The sequence below is a fragment of the Chrysemys picta genome, chromosome 18 (genome assembly GCF_011386835.1).
Source record: "Chrysemys picta bellii isolate R12L10 chromosome 18, ASM1138683v2, whole genome shotgun sequence".
Taxonomy (NCBI): Eukaryota; Metazoa; Chordata; order Testudines; family Emydidae; genus Chrysemys; species Chrysemys picta.
This window is the reverse complement of record NC_088808.1, coordinates 14,084,017-14,102,649: the sequence shown is the minus strand read 5'-3', so window position 1 is coordinate 14,102,649 and position 18,633 is coordinate 14,084,017. Positions and strand designations below refer to the sequence as shown.

The 18,633-nt window shown below is 48.5% G+C and overlaps 1 protein-coding gene across 5 annotated transcripts in view; it reads right to left on the bottom strand.

Moving 5' to 3' along the window:
- The window catches only part of PTPA (protein phosphatase 2 phosphatase activator), a 41,546-nt gene extending 25,820 nt beyond the window's left edge, over positions 1–15,726 (bottom strand). The window contains exons 1-6 of one of the 5 annotated variants that reach the window (XM_042854239.2): positions 15,477–15,551; positions 12,143–12,234; positions 11,907–12,007; positions 8,781–8,867; positions 2,217–2,342; positions 979–1,096 (exon numbers count right to left, since the gene is read on the bottom strand). In XM_042854239.2, the coding sequence (XP_042710173.2) occupies positions 979–1,096; positions 2,217–2,342; positions 8,781–8,867; positions 11,907–12,007; positions 12,143–12,161 (451 nt within the window). In that variant the 5' untranslated portion in view covers positions 12,162–12,234; positions 15,477–15,551. Of the gene's footprint in view, positions 1–978; positions 1,097–2,216; positions 2,343–4,019; positions 4,141–8,780; positions 8,868–11,906; positions 12,008–12,142; positions 12,235–15,476 lie in introns of those variants that run through there. The other 4 variants (XM_024106093.3, XM_065572339.1, XM_005293370.4 and 1 more) reach the window with 4 other exon arrangements.
- Positions 15,727–18,633: the final 2,907 nt, after the last annotated feature.

Sequence of the window (18,633 nt, the reverse complement as noted above, 5' to 3'; positions counted from 1 at the left end):
CTAAGTCAACAGGTCCATTACCAAAGGCAACATCTCCCCCTGGCGATGAAGAGCTGCAGCACAGCTGGTGAGGAGATTTGCATACCTGTGCTTCTTCATCTCTTTACCTCAAATCTCCTCCTCTCCTTACCCAGCACATTACAGAGGTCACATATTTCAGGCTCCTGGCATGCTACAATGACCCTCACTCCAGCTATCTGATTAAGTCATTAGCTGGACATTCCTCTCCAAGCCCTCTTCCTCCAATACATACAGGTGGGACTCCTTGGAATTTCAGGGTCTGCTCTCATACGGATGTAAATCCAAAGTAACCTAACTAAAGCCAATGGAATTACTCCAGCTTTTGATTCTGACACTTCTCCCTGGGCCCGATTCTGCTCTCACACTAAGTCTTAAAGGTGCTATGTGGTATTTATGCCACACGTAGCAAACATTTGTGGCCACTTACGATCTGAAGACACTTCTCACAGAGTATGAATATTAATTCATTTCCTGATCTGATTCCAATCCAAGATATTACATTTTAGCTCCTTAAACTGCCCCTTGGGATTCAGCTGCACACAATACTTCATATACACTTCCTGTTCTACACCATCACGCAGTGTAGCTGTGCGCTGTTAAACCGCTCCCATGGTACACGCCAGAAGTGACAGCATTTCAATAGTGGTTGCAATGATCAATTAATGTTTCTAGAGCACTTTGACCTCCTTGGATGAAAGATGTTATAGGGAAGCTAAGAATACTTATTTTGAAAAACTTAAGATGACTAGGACTGAAGTGGAGGCAGCCAAGAATCTACATCAATCACAGCTCTGGTATAATCAGATTCTGATCCCCTGCTCTCTCCTGGCCAGTTTTAGCCTTGGCGTGATCCAGAGCAGTTCCCTGCAATGGCATATATTGACTGTAGGGGTGAATTCACGCTGGGGAATCGAAGCCCAGCAAGGCTAGATGAATTAAGTGTGCACGTGAAGGTACCTGTCCCATAGTCGATGCGGGTGGAGTTCCCCACGGATTCCTTCAGGTATAAGGCTACCTCTGGTGCAGCTTCAGCCAGATACTCAGGGACCACTGTTTTAACCAAGTTTTCTGCTTCCTTAAACACAACAACAAAAGGTTCCTGAGCGTTAACCTAGATGTGCCACAAGCCAAAAGATGGGTACAAAGCACCACCAACACCCTCGCTATTGGTTGGAGTTGGTTTTGCATGGAGCGAGCCACCCCCTCCAACAAACCAGATTGATTAGGGGAAAATAAGGAACTCCAACATTATTCAAAAGCACCTGTTACAGGCCAATATAAGGAGCAGCATTAATTGTCTCCAAGCTAGTGAATCTGTAGGTCACCAGTTGGGGTGGCAGAGATTTAGTCAGAGAGAGTGGCTTATTCCCCTGCCTGCTGTAAGGGCTTCTTCCACTTAAAAAGCATCCATCCTGATAAGCCATTGATACAGACGCCCCACTTGTTGACAGTCTCAGTAGAGCGCCCCAGGCTTAGATGACCTGGCGAGTGAATTCCCCTACAGTCACTGGAGGTGGTCTCTCCAGGGCAGGATTGCGGCATGCCGGGGAGCAGTGTGTGGGGCGCTTACCCAGTCACTGCCTGGCCTGTATCTTTTTTTGGAGAGAGAGGACGTCAGTCTCCACAGCCATCCACCTAGTACCTTTTGCTGGCACTCAGTGCCCTGGAAACGAAACTTTAACAAACTGCAACGCAGTGTATCTATGGGCCCAGAAGGAGCCCATGGGTAAATGCGCTGCAGCCTACTACAGTGCACTCTGCCTCCACGAGCTCCATGGAGCCTTATCTGGGGTGAGCCCTCTCAGCTGAGGCAGGCCAAGCTATGCCATGGGCCATCACGTGCCTGCTCCCATCTGCCATATCCACAGGCAGGTGGACACAATGGCTGGTTAACAAAGGAGAGCAGTCAGTGAAGCTCCTTGGGATTACCTCCAGGGGACAAAGACCCTGTCAAAGAGCATGTAAAGGTGAGCTGTGCTCCCATGGGGGTTCAAGACCAGCACCAGACCTGAGATCAAAAGACCTGAAACATAGTCCCCACCTAACTCTGCAAGTTGGTGGGTCAATCTAATGACTGCCCAGGTACAACAGGAGGATGGCAGCCTTTCCATGATTATTGCAGGACATACTTCTTGCTGATGAAGCAACCATTTTAAGTCCACCATCTAAGAGTCTCTCTCCCAACCCCTACATACCTGGTCTAGTTTGGCGTACCAAGTCCTGAAGGCCTTATTCCCAAAGCGAGAGGGCTGGTTCACTGGCGGGGTCTCATCAATCCACCTGTCGAGGGTATCCAGGAGCTCCATCAGCTTTTCAATTGGCTACGGGGACAGAATGGGTGACAGCTCACAATCAGACAGGAGAAGAAAGTCTCACACACAAGCATAAGCCAGTCACCCTAAAACCATTGCCCCAGGCTCCAGCATTTCGGTTTTACCTGCACCTGCCAGTGTTCTCCTGGCATTGAGTCGCAGATTCCCAAACGGACCTTGCAAGGGATGGAAGGGGATAATGGGTCACACGTGATCTCTCTAAGGTCCACAGTGGCCAGCCCTAACCCTTCACATCAGGAAAGGACAGTCCAGTCCGAAAGACAACAGCCTACATCCCATACTGACCTGGGCTTTCCGAGAGCCCAGATACAGCCACTCATTAACAGCAGCTTGAGAAGGCAGACATCTCTTCCAGGGACTCAAAGACCCACGTACAATGCAATACTACGGCCACATAAGATGCTCTATTGTTGCAGGTTTTTTAAATGGTCACATAACTGTGCTCCAGAGTCTAAGATCTCATCTTAAAAAAGGAAGTCCCTAGCCTGAATTCTTGCAAAGAGAACCTGACCAAACCAGGGGAGGGAGGAGTGGGTTGGGGGGTAGGGCCACATCATTCAGGGGTCTCTGACACGCAGTGGTGGGCTCTGCACCACACACTTTAGATCTAATGTTCCCCACAGGACACATTATACTGTTTAGAAAGTACCCTGACTGCTGCTGCCCTTCTGGCTGACCGTGGTCAAATCACTTCGGCCCAGATCCTCAAAGGGATTTAGGTTTCTAACTCCAAATGATTTCAATAGGAGTTAAACACCTAAATACCTTTGAGAACTGGGGTCGCTGTTTCCCCGCTACTCTTTGTCTGTCCTGTCTATTTAGATTGTAAGCTCTTTGGGGCAGAGAGACTCTCTTACTAGGTGTTTACACGATGCCTAGCACTAAGGGGCCCCAACCTCGATCAGGACCGCCACCTAATACTCGTCATAGTCTGATTTCCAGAGGTATCAATCCTCTCTGCAAATCGGACGATCAGTGCACATGGCACTTCACAAACGCGCACATACGAGATACAGTCGCCACCCAGAAGAGCTAACAGTCTCACTCATGCAAAGATGGATTCCCAGGAGAGGGAGGGAAAGCGGTTGGCGCAGTGGGGGACAGGAAGCATTCCAAAGAGGAGGGAGGTGTGACGGATGGCATGACGCTGAGAATGGAAGACGATGATGAAGGAGCAGAGAGATGCCACCGAGGAGCAAGAAAGGCAGAGGTGTCCAGCCCCTTGAAGGTAGAGATGAGGAGCTTGATTTTGATGTGGGGAGAGAGAGAGAGAGAGAGAGAGAGAGAGAGAGAGAGGCAGCCTGGGGAGGGGTTAAAGGAGGGGCTGACACAGCCAGAGCAAAGGGAGAGCAGGATTCTAAGTAATGGGGAGCCTTGGGCGAGAGAGATGACTCCAGGGGGCAGAGACTGGCAAGCAATACAGAGCATGGTTCAACACTGCGCGGCTACATGCAGCCTGCTGGAGAGGCTTTAGGGTTTGAGCCCAGGACATGCAAACGCCCCCTGGGCCCAGACCTGAGGCCCTCTGGGGGCAGCCACTACGGCCCCGGTTCAGTTGCAAAGCAGAAACGTAGTGACAGGATCATTGTCCAAACCCCAACCAGTGGATTAAGCTGCAGAAGGCAGCACTAGGAGGCCCCACTAACAACTGTGAGATATTTTCACCTGCCAACACATTCGGGATTCTCCACTCCCGAGTCGGAGCAGCCAGAACCACATTGGTCACCACGGCGGCCGGCTGGGCCCTGGGCAACAGAGGCACCACGGTCTCAATAAGGGATTCCTCCTTCAAGGAGAGAAAGAGGACAGATGAGGCAGGGGCTGGTTTGACTTTGCTGGAGGCATCGACCATGTGAAGCCGGCTGGTCTCCTGGGCTGTGGTTCAATTCTTCATGCTGCCTGTCAGAACAGGACTAGGAAACAGCAGAGCCTAGCAAGTTTCTAGCCCTTGAAGCGCCACTGGAGGGGCGGGGGAGGAGAGACGGGCAGGCAGCGCTTTTCTGCCTTTGAACCAGCAGCAAGTCTCCCTCCCCCCCACTGCAGGGAGGTCTTTCGTGACATCTGCAGCTAGCTGAGCGGGTGCCTCTCCAGACACTGGCTCCGGAGGGGCTGCTGGAAACAAGTGAGGGTGCATCAGAGAGTCATATAGCAGGAATCTAGGATTTATCTGCTGCAAAAGGAGCCCCAAATCCAGACCAGTGAAGGGGTCTAAAGAGGATGGCTGTGATTGGTGGGTGGGCAAGAACAGATTAAAGCAGGGAAAGCTCAGGGGGGACCCTAAGCACAGCATCTGCAGATGCACTGGGGAAGACGACAGGCCACATGCAACCTGGGAGCCACTGTAAGATCACAGGCTGGAATCAGCGACAGGGCAGCACCCGTGACTCGAGCGAAGTGGAACAAGACTATTATTGATTATCTGTATTGCGGTGTTGGAGCCCCCGTCGTCGTTCAGAACCCCATGGTGCTAGGCACTGTACAAATCCAGAACACAGAGACAGGCCCTTCCCCAATGGGGTTGGGCTTGGTTTTCAGCTCAGCCCGACCTGGCTACCACACTCCCCTCCAATTAACAACAGAGGCCCCGGCAGTGGCTTTTGTTAAATAATTAAATAACGCCAGTGATTTATCCGCCAGCAGCAGCAGCAGCTCATTACGAGCAGCTCCCGTATTTCAAACCCTCTCACCGAGCCGTGACTGCGGCGCTCGGTGCCGGCTGGATAAATGGCTGGCAAGAGATTTTCTTCTTTTGTCCCCCTTGCAGTCTCTGCCTCCAGGCCTCAGGGAGGAAAGGCAGAGTCACGCCTCCCTTCCTCACTCGCGGGCTTTAAAGGGATTAAAACCAGCCCAGCTGAACGCAGGAGAGCGGGACCCAGCTGCTGGCTTAGCCATGCCAATAAATAATTAAAGAGACGCAGCTCATTTTGGGCTCGGGGCCCTTTGAACGGGGGCTTATTGAAAGGGGCAGGTTTCCATTGCCCAGCAGAATTAACATGGCAGAGGAAACTCATGCTGCCAGGGGTGAACCCAGCCCGGGGAAACAGCAGGGCTCACAGGAACTCAGTAATCAGAACCACTGCAGCATGGTCTTGGGTGGCTAGGTTTTTAGGCTCTATTTTTACTTTACCTGCCCAGGCATCAGAGCAAGGGCAAATCCTCCCCCTTCCCCCGCCACCGCTCTTCTTTCTGTTGTGCTGATTTTGCAGCCTGTCGCCCTCCCAGACCAAAATCTGCCCTGTGATCACAAAGGTGAACACTGTAGCCTCCTATGGAACAGTGACCTGACAGCGTCTCTCGTGAGCATCAGCCGGCCAACTGGAGGCGATGAGATGGCAAATGTCCCCTCTAGAGCCCGAGGAGTCACGTACCTTGGTGTCAAAAGTGACTGCCTCTTTCCCACCCTTCCCCCCTAGAATCCAAGCACGTCAGCCCAGAGCTGGGTGACAGCCACTCAAGTGCAGGAGATTCCCAAATGCAAGATGGAAGTGGGCAAACACCATAAAAATAAATGTGATCTGGAATCACAGGGACTATTTAAAGGGTCTGAGACCTCTCTGCAGGCTGCATGTTCTCTTGCCCCAATTCTGCTCACTTGGAAGCTCAAAATTAACCCTTTCCCGCCACATTAAACATGCATGCCAAAACCACAGCTGTTACTACAGACTGGCCTGGGAGACAGCTCCAGGAACATCTCCCAGCAAGCAGCCAGACACTCAGACTCCACTGTGGGAGCCATACGCAGCCCACAGGCAGATGCTCAGCCCTCTTATTTATTAAGTGCAGCCTGTGTGTTCAGTGCAATACCAACACCCAGGCCGGTGCCACAGAGGTTACAGTCTGAAGGTCTGGCCCTGCCAGGTGGATCAGCACCTCCTGAGAGGCCTGGAGTGCACTCAGCCACCAGTGACTTCATTTGATTTCAACAGGAGCTAAGCATGCTCACACATTAAGTGTGCTCACTTTGCAGGATCACATCCTAAGTTAGACACGTGGCAGGGTTAAGACACTCAATATCCTGGAGACCATTGGGTGGTCTGGTCTCTCCTCTCCCATTACTCCTTTCTTTGGAGAACCAACAAGTCATCAATCGCAAGGAGGATGTGCATGTAAAGGAGGGATTTGAGGGAGTGTTAGGTGCAGGCAGGAGTTCCAAGGAAGGTATAAAGATGCAGAAGGAACCTCAGCAGGGAGTAGGGAAGCACGAAGAAAATGGATGCAGCCTCATCAACAGGGCAACCCATTGGACCTTCCACCCCAGAGTAAGGCAGATACATTTTGCCTTCAGTCACAGGTTTCTACCCTGCTCAGCATGAAGGCAGCAAGATAGGTTTCCTACGACTTTCTTAGTTGTTGACATCACATTTGGTATTTGTCACTTGCACTGAAACCATTTCAAGGGGATCTGCCAAGAGGGGGGGAAAAACGCATTCATGCTTTTTCTGCTTCTTTATGATGGTTAAAAGCCTGAAAGCGTGGGCGGCTGGGACTTAAAGTTATTATTCTGATTGTTTTAAACATTAGAAATTCAGGTCTTGCTACCCTCTTTTCCCTGTAAGACTCTAGTGATGACTGGAGACCAACAGGATTATGACAGAGGCACACTGTGCAGGCAAACCCTGAACAACTGAAAGGGGGAATGGTTTTTATTCAGACTGTTTAAAATGGGATTTTGGCAGCTACTATTTAACCAAATGCCTGAACAAAAGTTGGAAGAAAAGTGCTTTTGGTAGAGATTCCACAGCCCTGTTCTTTCAGCAAAGGGCGAGTGAGTTTCTAAGCCACATGTCCAGCTCCTCAAGGGAAATCTCCCCAGAACACAGAGGGCCAGCCCGGGCATGCCTGATATCTCTAACAAAAAAACAAAATGTTGAAAAAAACCCTTCCTTCCAGGCCACCTCCTTTTCCCCCCAGAAAGCCGCAGCCAGACAGGGCACAAGTCCATTCCTCCCTCTGTCACTTGCAGGTCTCCTTTAAGCAGCCCCCTCAACCTGCATAGTTGTGACTGGTTATAATTGGAAAGAGCTAAGAGGGTCCCTAGAAATTCTCTTAGTCACTCTGCACTGGACAGTCCAGTGCTGCTTGAAGGATGAGGAGTTCAGTGACTGACATAATAACCGCAGGTCAGTGCTATACCACTGCTTACTTTGGAATAATGACGGAAACATGACAAGTTCCAGGGGGTAATGCGCATGAAGAGGAAATCTACATTATAACCCTGAGAGTCCACTCGGAATCCCACCTCTGGCCTCAAACAGCCTGGACACCACTATGCTGAAAGAACTTTCAGCCCACTTGCACACGAGGAGCTGCAGTGTTACAAATGCCACCAGATGACACGCACACAAAACTCCCCCAGGGAAACCAGGTCACTAATGCCCTACCGTCCCCTAAGGGCCTGCTGAACACCTCTGAACTAGTGCTTAGGGCACCTCGGTCCAAGCTCCTCTCTTCCTTCCCCCGCCCAGTCTGTGTTCTGCTCACATCTCATAAATCAGATTAAAAGAACACAAAGTGCAGCATTAGACAGTCTGGACCCAGCCAAAAATCTGCCCCGAGCTTACAGGAGCCAATGGTACTCAAGATAGGGCCCAGCAGGGCTCACCCAGAGTTCAGGCACAGCAGGGCAAGGCTAGCTGCATGGAAGGATTCAGGGTAAACCTCTCTGCACCACACCCCTTGTTCAAACAATAGAGATTAGAGACTATGACAGGCTTCACACCAAGGGGCAGAAGCAGCTGTAACTGCTGCCCAGACAACAGCGCAGGAAAGGCAACCTGTTACAGTCTGAAGAATCTAACTATCCCCTAAGGGGTGAAGACACAAGAAACCCAAAGAACGAGGGCAAAGGGGGAGCAATATTTTGCCCATCTGTAGCATCTTTCAGGTCAGAGTAAACATGAATGATTAAAACCTCACAGCCCTCACTGGGAGGTCACTACTAATAACTCCATTTGAGAGATGGGGACACTGAGGTACAGAGAGGTTAAGAGACTTGCCCAAGGTCACACAGCAAGTCAGCGGGAAGAGAACCCAAGACTCCCAATCCTCCACTATAGCCATTAAATAAGATGGCTTCTTGTTTTCTGGTTGAGAGCAGGCAGCAATAGCGTAGTGGGTATGGACAGAACAGGGCCCCTCTTCTTCTTCACCCCGAACCCCTAAACACCCCAGCTTCCTATCAGTTTGCTCAATTACAAGTTTTGCAAGTAAGCAAAAGGCACGTTACCAGATGAAGCATTGCATGCTGGTACTTGTAGTGCCCACAGGCTGCTCTACCACTGTTAATGAGGGAAGCAGATACAGTCTGGCTCCACTTTATTCTCTGTGGGGCACCAGGAAAGCAGCCATCGCAGCCCTGAGCCCTGCTGTGGAAGGCAAACCAGCAAAAGCAAGATTGGAAATAACAGGGCTGGGGCCTTTTCCCACCTCAGATACTTTGTATTCACAGGTCAGCTTCTTGCCCTTGACACCTTCATTCAGGGTGAGGATGAAGCCTATGTAGTCTGCATATGCCTGCAAACAAACACAAGTAGAAGGGGTGTTAGCTGAGCACTGACAGTTACTTTGGAGGCAAGCAACGCCAGTGTGAGAAGCCTAGAGCTAACCGAAGGGACGATGCCCAACCCACAGCATCAGTTTCCTGGGATAGCCCAGGACACGGCTTGTTCTGCTGCTACTGCCTTGTCCTTGGGGACCCCTAGACCGATGGGAACTCCTGGAACATTACTAAGTGCACTTTGAGCCCTCGGTGGTGACATCACACTGACCAAGCTCTCTGTACAAACAGCCCAAACCACGACCCTCCTCCTTGAATCCCCTTGCCAGGTTCCTGTCTCTTACCATGCCACGTTCAAGCTCCTCATGTCCAGGCTTTGCACAATCTCGGCCCTGTCTACATCACTGCTTGTTTCTTCCTACTCCATATCACTTCTCCCAAACCTCTCCCTTTATCTACTTCTCCCGCTCTCTGCGCCAGGCCTTCTTTCACGCTACCCACAATTAGGAGAAGTAGCTGAAAGTTGCCCCAAGCACATAACTTTCTCTCTCTTCTTTCAGCCCCCCTGCTTGTGACGCACCGCATACAGAATAGAGTCAGACTGCTCAGGAAACACAGTAGCGAAGGTGAAAGTGCCACAAAGCCCTGGGAGTAGTGAATGGCTTTTTTCTTTTTTGGGGAAGACACTTTCAAATATCTGGGCGAGCTCATTGTCACCTGCAACCCCTCTCCCCCCCATGACTTCCTGCCACAGAAGCCCTGGGCAGAAATAAGACTTAAAGCCCAGGCAAGGGGACAAAGGAAGCTTCAGCCACAGGCCTTCGTGAAGACCTTGTTATCATTTAAGACCCGTTGGGTGGCATCATAGCTTGGTCCCCATGTAAGAGCTATTCCCACCCTGCTGTCCCCACCCCTCAACAGCAAGTTTGGACCCCAGACACAAGAACATAGATCGTGACAGTTCCTGGGGTTCAATCCAAAACATTTACCTCAGGAACTATGTGCTTTACCTTCGCAGCCCTTTCTTCTGCATCAAGCTAAGCAGACCCCATTAAAAACAGCCACCCCAGTGCCACTACAGGCCCTCTATGCGGGACTGGTGTTCTTGGTTTTATTAACCATTTAAAATGATCTCTTCTCCTGGCTCTTTCACAAAAGTTTACAAAAAAAACACTAGACTGGTGAGAAGGGTGTTGGCCACAATGTGCTGGAGCAGAGACCACATTGCTTGTGGGCATCAAGTTCAAGAGCTGCTCAGAATTGTCAAACTCATTACATCACTCAGCCCAGTTAGATGAGAGGTTAAAGTCTCAACAAACCAGTATTGCTGACAAAGGGGATGGCCTCAATCTAGTCCAAAGAGAGCTGGGCTGACCAAGAGGCCAACTGTCGCAAGTTCACACACACAGCAAGACGGATATAACACTGGGAAAAGTCAAGTGCACAGAGAGCCTGAAGTTGTCTCGATGTATTGCAATGAAACAACTGCAATTGTGCTAGTAGTAAAACCTTTGCTAAGGTCCCTTGTACGCCAGCAGAACTACCATATCTTCGTCAACTCCCTTTTCCAACACCAACATTAGGAAGGGCCAACTTCTCTCAGTTTCTTGGGTTAATACCTAGACTGACAGCCACCTCAAGTCTAAGAACTACCATATCAGGGATCATATTATACTGTGACAGGATGGATCGTAAACATACCTGTGGACGGAAAGCTATGTTATAACAATATTAAGAAACCAAGTTTGGTGATCACACTTAACATTTTGTTTCTGAACTTGGTTAAAACGTGGAGGGTCATACAGAAAAGGAAACAACATGCTTTATCATGGCTGGCCCAAAGACACGTTTTGCATGGATACTTCTTTACTGTGGACAGGGCTATCATCACAGGCCCGATCAACACTAGAGGGAAAACTATATTTGAAACTATCTCAAACTTCAGTGCAATCACTGCGGGGGTAAACTAGGTTCTAGCATGGTTTGAAGGGCCAGGATAGAGATATCAAGACAGTTATAGTCATTCTTATAAAGTCACTTTCTAGCCTAGACTCTATGCAGGAATGGGTAACACTTATGGGAGGATAGATCTAATAGTTTTAGCCCACTCACCATGGCACTTTGGGCTCTGCCTACACTAGCCCTGAGTAAAGGCACCCATTACAATACGGTTAGGATTAAATCCTGAGTACTTGGTGACTTCTTTCTCCATAACTGGACTAAAGCCCTACACTGGCCAAAGCTATAGCCCTGCAACTTCTAACCATGTTGTAACCAGGTCCCCTGATTTTGTTTTAGCCGCAGCATAAATAGGACCTTACACTTCTTATTTACCAGAACCCGACAGAATATTTTTCACGTCACAACTGCTACCATCTGTAGACAGGGTTTAATACCATGGTCCCAGTGAGATCAGAGTCACTCCAGCCACAATCACGTTTCTCAGACTATACCCTGTCTGCAACGGTAACATGCCTAGAACTCTGCTAGCAACATGTTTAAACATGATCATGAGGGGTATGAATCTCCTTGCAGCACAGACCATGCCTGTGTGTTAATCAGAGCTCACAGAGGGATCTCTCTCCTCCTTGTCCAGGCTCTCATCCCTTCAGCACTTCTGTAGAGGAAAAATGGTTCACCAGCAGTGGTGGCAAGCATTTTACCGCTGTGTTGTCTAATCCTACACGTTGGCAAAAATACCTGAGCTCTGTCTACCCTACAGCTGCCACTGGTGATGAACTACAGGATACACTGGTGTCAACATAGACAAGACCTACCTGCCATCACAAAATTACTCCCCAAGCAAGAGCTGCTAGTATCCAAAAGCCCCCTATTGTTGTCATTAAAGGTTACCGGGGGAAAACGAACTTTATGACAATTCACGTGGCATTAGCCATGCTGCTCTTTTGCTTTTAAAAAGAATTATTCCACATAGCTTGACCCAACCCCATTCAGTCCATTAGCTAGGCCCAAACCAGGCTTGGCCTTTTCCATGCAAATGCTGCCCCAGGGACACATCAGGCACTAACAGACTGTCCCTGGACCCAGTTCCATACCTGAGAGCGTTTCCACTTGGCCATGTCGGGTACCATATGTATTTCCTTTTTGGGGATCATGAAACTCTGGCAGAGGGGAGGTGTTGCCTCCTCAGGAGAGCCTGGAAGACAAAGAAGAGAGAGAGGTCAAATACAGCCAGATATTAAAGACTCCCCCTTTAATCCCAGCCACTTCTTAGATGGCAACGTTCATTTTTCTGGACCAAAAGGTATTGAATTCTATGACGTGTTCTCACCCTTGTGCTCTGATCCCATCAGGTCTCACATGCTAAGCAGTGTCAGGCCTGCTCAGTACCCTGACGGCTGAGCCTCAAGAAATCCCAGGACACTGCAGAAAACAGCATTATTATTTCTCATTTGTATTACCATAGCACCTAGGAGACCTAGCCGTGTCCCAGGATCCCACTGTGCTAGGCACTGTACAATCACAGAACAAAAAGACCTGTCCAGCCCCAAAGAACTTACAATATCAGTATAAAGCAAGAGACAACAGATGGGGGGGGGGGGGGGGGGGCGCGGGAGTATAAGTGAACAATGAGACAATATTGGTCAGCATGATAGGCAGTGGTCTCAGCACACCACCAGACTAATCATCATCCAATGTTTTGTAGGCGTCATGGTAATCATAGCATTAGGCTAGGTCTTCACTGCAAAAAGTGTGGTTTTACATTGGGAGCCATCTCCATGTAAAAATACATCCTCTTTTTGCAGTGAACACAGAGCATCAGTGATTCAGTAGGTGGCACTCTTCTCTCGGTACTGAACTAGTGTCCCTAGGTTGGCTTTAGGGTGATGCTGAGAAGTACGAACTGAGGTTCTTTATAAAGCACTTTGAGATCCTGGGATGACAGGCTCAATAGAAATGCAAATAATTAATGCAGAACATCAGCAACATTCCTGCTCCCCCACCCAGGTACACAATTAGCCAGGAACCCTCTTTCCCATGAGCTTTCACAAAAAGGAAATAAACCCTGACATATGGGTCACTCCTTTCCTAATTCCTCTGCAGTCCAAGGTGAACAACTGGTTCTAGTCTCAGCCTGCAGTCCCACGCGAGGACACTGCAGAGTTGGAAACATTGCCACAAGGTTAAAGGCATATTTGCATCACGTTGCCATTAGCAAACTTAGAATCAAGATGTAATACAGCAAACAACAGTGAATCAGACAACCAAGAGGGTATTTAGCATGAAATTATGAGCTATATCATAGTCACCTGATTAATGCTTTCAACCCTAGAACATTTCAAACCTTTTGTCCAGCACCAAGCACCCAGACAACACTTAAATAATCATTCTTAGCACTAATGGCAAATTCTAAACATCATTTTCCAACAAAAGTTGAACTGCCTAAAAGAAAAATGTTTATAAATCACTTGCACAGTTAATACTGCCCAGAAGTGTTCACCAGCTCTTCCCTTTTCTCCAGCAAGGTAGCACCGTCTAGAATCACAGCAGACGACTAGGAGTCAAAACTCCTGCATTCCATTGCAAGCTCTGCCACAGCCTCACTGTGCTGCTTCAGGAATGTCATTTAACCTCTCTGTCCCTTAATTTCCCCTTCTACAATACAATACCATTGAGGGTTAGTTAACAGATGTTTGTAAAGTACTTTGAGAGCCTCAGATATAAAGGTGGAATTTTATCTGTATTCAGAAAAGCTGCAGCTTAACAAACTCACAACTAAGTAATGTCACATTATTGCAAGTTGTTTTTAAATAATGCTTTACAAATCAAAGACAACAAACAGCAAGTTCAATAAACCCTCAGTGCACTGATAAAGGAAGATGTGAAAACTTTGACTAGCAAAAAGATTGATCCCCTGTAACAGGACGGAGGAGGACAGGATGGCCTGAAGATAAGACACTAGATTGGGACTCAGAAGGCTTGAGCTATGATCCCAGTTCTACCACTGTTGAGCAACTCACTTCATCTCTCTGTGCTTCTTCCCCCACACACCCCTTGTCTATTTAGAAAGCAAGTTCTCTGGGGTAAAGACTGTCTCTTACCAGGTGTTGTATAGCACCTAGCACAAAAGGGGCTACTGTAATATATATACACAACAATTTGTTTCTAGGCAAGAGCCAAGGAACTGTGCTCTGGGGAGGAGAAGAGGGTATTTTGTGGTAAGAACTGACCTTGACAATGGAGACTTGCCCAATCCTTTCCGCACCTGGAAAACGCCATTTATCCACCTGGATCTAATCCAGCTCAGAGAAGGCATCTCAGGTAACAGAATACCTTGTCCCTTCAGTCAAAAACCAGAGAGCTGCTGGATCTCAGCTCTGCATTTGTTTCTTGTATTTGATTATTTTAAGAATTAATTGAACAACAGCTTCATCCACAAGTGACACTAGTAACATTAATTCCCTTCCAATTGTCAGATATGGGGGACAAACAAATCCCACCTGAATTTCAAAACAAAAAACACTACTACATTTGAATCACCTCTGTACATTTGCTCCAAATTCTCTTTGGATCCTTTTCACTTCTATAGCACATAATCTCTAAGGATCTCAAAGTATTTTCCACATATACTTAACTTCTGAGAGAAGGCAGGTATTATCCCCATTTTACAGATAGGAAACTGAGGCTTCTAGATGCTAAGTAATTTTCCCAGACCTGAAGTAGAAACCCGATATCCTGACTCCCACTCCTCTGCTCTAACCACTAGCCTAGATTCTGAAATGGCCTGCACCAGGAGATGTTTAATATAGGGGAGAAAGAGACACTTGGCTGAGGAGTGCCCATACACATTAATAACATCAGCGGCAAAAAGGTTGCTTTGGGCCAGTGGTCTATCCCCAGAATAGCAGCAGCCCAAGATACAGCCAGTGACAGTCAGGTAGAAGGTCCAAGGTGCCAACGACAACTTCAGTGAACCACCATTCCCCCACATCCCCTCTGCAGCCCCCACAAAGCACAGCCACCTCTGACTACTATCCCCACAGTAACCCTCCTAACAGATACTCCTCCCCATACAAGACTTCACCTGTGAACCAGGGGGATGGTAACACCCCCACCCCCATAGCTAGCATCAGTCTCTCTGGGGCTTCCAGTATGGGCCATCAGAATAACAATCTCAAAGAGGGGCATCACAGCCTGCTCCCCCACACCATGCAGCTCCAAGCACAGGAACAGTCCCCCAAAGAGTACAGCAAGATCCCATCCCTACCAAGGGGCAGAGAACCCTACATTACAGTCTCCTGCCACTCACCCTTCCACCCCAGGGTACATGGACTCTTGAGGAGCCCAGCTCTTCCCCCCATTTTGGTGCACAGAGACCACCTGCCCCAATAGAGGGCATCACTCAGACTTCCACACACACAGTATGGGGAACAGGACCCCTGCCCCCATAGAAAGCATCACCCAGCCTTCCCCACACACACTATGGGGCACAGAGACCCCCCTGCCCCCATAGAGGGCATCACCTAGCCTCCCCCCGCCTCTGGGCACCACACAAGACCCCGGCCCTCACCATAGGGCGCAGAACCCCTGCCCAGTGCCACCCCCCTCCCATGTAGGACATCACGCTACCACCCCCAAACACCCCTGCAGAGCTTCCCCCCTACCTGTCTGCCGCTCGCTCTCTGCCATCTTCCTGGAACCAAGCCCCCGCCGTTATCACCTTTCACCTTTCACCTCTTAGCACAACTGAACTGTCGGGCGGCCATATTTGTGCCGGGCACGTCATCCACCATAGAGCTCCTCGGGCGGACATATTTGCACGGGGCACTCAAAAGTACCTCGGGGGCCATGTTTGTGCGGGGCGCTCCGGATTCCACACATATACTCAAGCGGCCATATTTGTGTGGGGCACTCGTGTCAACTAGGAACCTTTGGGGGCTTAATCTCAGGCCTCAGTGAAATAGATAGCCCTGTGGAACACGAGTCAGTCAGTAGCTAGGGGACTCCCCCACCTGCCTCTGAACTGGGTTACTGTGGGATGGGATGTAAGGCAGATCCAGATCTGGGCACCCCCAAAATCAGGATGTGTGTGCTTCAGAACCACAGCCGCCCCACTTCATACTCCAGAGTCTCTGAAATCTGGGGTCGTGGCACGTCAGAATCCAAACACAGCTCCGGATCCCCATTTTCATGGGCGGCCTCTTCTCTGTTATGCCAAAAAAAGCTACATTCAAAGACTAAAAAGGTTTCAAAGCAGGGTGACCATACGTCCCGTTTTGGCCGGGACAGTCCCCTTTTTCAGCTCTGTCCCAGATGTCCCTACTTTTTTGCCAAAACTGGGCGTTTGTCCCAGCTGTAAGGCAGAGCGGAGAGCAGTGGCTGCTGCCCAGGGATCAGCTGAAAGCAACACTGCCCGCCAGCAGCAGCAGAGAAATTTGCTACTGGCGGGCAGCACTGCCTTCAGAGCTGACCCCCAAGGTGGTGCAGAGCTCAGGAGGTCAGCCCCAGCTGCAGGTGGCACAGGGCTCGGGCATTCAGCCCCAGCTGCAGTGGCGTGGGGAGGGTGGTTCTGGTGAGCCCTGTGCGTGGTGGAGGGGGTGGTTCGGGCAAGCCCTAGGCTGTCCTGTTTTTATTTTCAGAAATATGGTCACCCTATTTCAAAGTCAAGCACCCAAAAGTAATAAATGCCAGAATTCGGGTTCTGCCTGCTTGCACATCTGCATTACACTACAGCCTTTCATTACAGGAACATGTAGTATTGTTTACATAGGATCCTTGCCAAATAATTTTGGACAGGGGCAAAACAAGGTATTTTTTCCCTAATCTCATTCTCAGAAATGGCTTGGCCATTTTTGCTGAAACTTTCCCAAAATATTCAGCCTATGGCAGACACCCCACAATGAAAGTTTCAGCTTAAATAGTTGAAGTTTGTCATGGCTATAAGTGAGCGAAAACTATCGTAAAATGGAAAGTGTAAAGTAATCTGAACGATAGATGCCACTACCAGTTCTGCCTATAATAAACCAAACCCCCAATTCTAAATACCCCCCAAACCCAAACCCAGCTCTGTCCCATCATTTTGTAGATGGCCCCTCTCTTTATGAAGGGAGGGATGAGGGAAGAGAACCAGACAGACATCTCTAAACTGTAGGAGGGCTGGAAATCCAGACACAGGTCCAACTACTGCAGATAGATCAGAATGCTCAGTGTTGTACAGGATCAAGAGGCAGACATTGTCCGTGCTCCGAGTCGCTGGCAATCAGAATCACTGAGACACTGAGATATAACACATTGGCTGTGGGTCTCATCTCCCTGCAGTACAGATATTTTCTCTTATACTTTTCTATTCGTTTACTATTCATTAAAGGTTTCCTAGAATGATATCTGCTTTAAGGAGGGATTCCTAGGAAAGGAAGAATGCTTGACACATGAGAAAGAAAACGAAGAGTACTTGTGGCACCTTAGAGACTAACAAATTTATTTGGGCATAAGCTTTCGTGGGCTAAAACCCAACTTAATTGGATGTTAGTCTCTAAGGTGCCACAAGTACTCCTCATTCTTTTTGCTGATACAGACTAACACGGCTACCACTCTGAAATGAGAAAGAGACTGGCCCAAGCATAAGTGGTGGCATAGAGAAAAAAAATGCATAGATAAACGTGGGATAATGCTGGATGGAGCATAGTCAGCAAACCTAGGGGCAAATCCGGCACTAAGCGTAAGCAGACTAAGCAATTGCCTAGGGGGGCAATCAGCTCAAGGGGACCCCCTATTAATTATTAGTATGTGTTTTGTGTGGGAGCCCCAAAATATGCATATTTAGGGCCCCCAATGGGTTAGCACTGCCTGGTGGAGGGGGAATAGGAAGGAACAGAGAGCAGAAATAACAGTTAAGAGGTAGCATTGTGCAGAATTGCAAAGGTGAAGAAGAAGAACATGAGTTTACTGCAGGAGAAAGTCAGGGAAGGGATTTTAATACCTTGGGAGGGGAAAGGTTATATGTAGGCTTAGAAGGATTAAATGTTTATTTGTAGATGTCAGCAAACATTTATTTCACTGCACACACAAACCAAGGAGAAAAGATTCCCATCAATAACTGAAATTTACAGATATGCAAAGTAAGAAAAACAGAGTTTGAGAACTTAGATTAAAATCCATTTACTTTTGAATTAGGCTTGTTACAAATGGACTAGCAAATGAATAGTAAAAACACGTGCGATTTGTTGATTTAGGGATATTTACTTTGTGCATTTTGACATGATGTTCACAGTTTGGGTTTAAACGTTTGTAAAGCTTGACCTTTTTACATTTCAGTGTCTAATTAAATAGTTGTCTAAATCCCTCTTTAATTTCCCACAACTGTAAGAAGTTTGATAGACATCTAAAGACATGCTTAAAAATAAACAGAGGTATCCAATAAAATTATAAAAAAACATAGAAATGGAATCCTGCCAAGCCTAGCTGTGCGGTCAGAGTGGCAAGACAAGCAGGTAATTTTACCTACAGCAGTTTGGATGGACTGGAGTAAAGTGACCATGTGTCACGGCTGCACCACCTTGGCCAACACACTGAGGAGTTAAAAGCATGAGCTGTCGTAGACTGAATGAAAGCCTCAAGGCTCATCAGCAGGGGCTGTCATAACCTCTGGGAGTCAGCCCAGAGGGGGACATGTACACATTCCTTGGAATGGACACTCCTCTCTGCAAGCACAAGTCCCAGCTGTCAGAGCCATTCCCTCTGCTGATCTCTTCTCCCTACCTCAACCCCTGAGAGAGAAAGAGGGGGGAGATGCCTGCACTAGTTCAGGCAAGGGATCTGCTG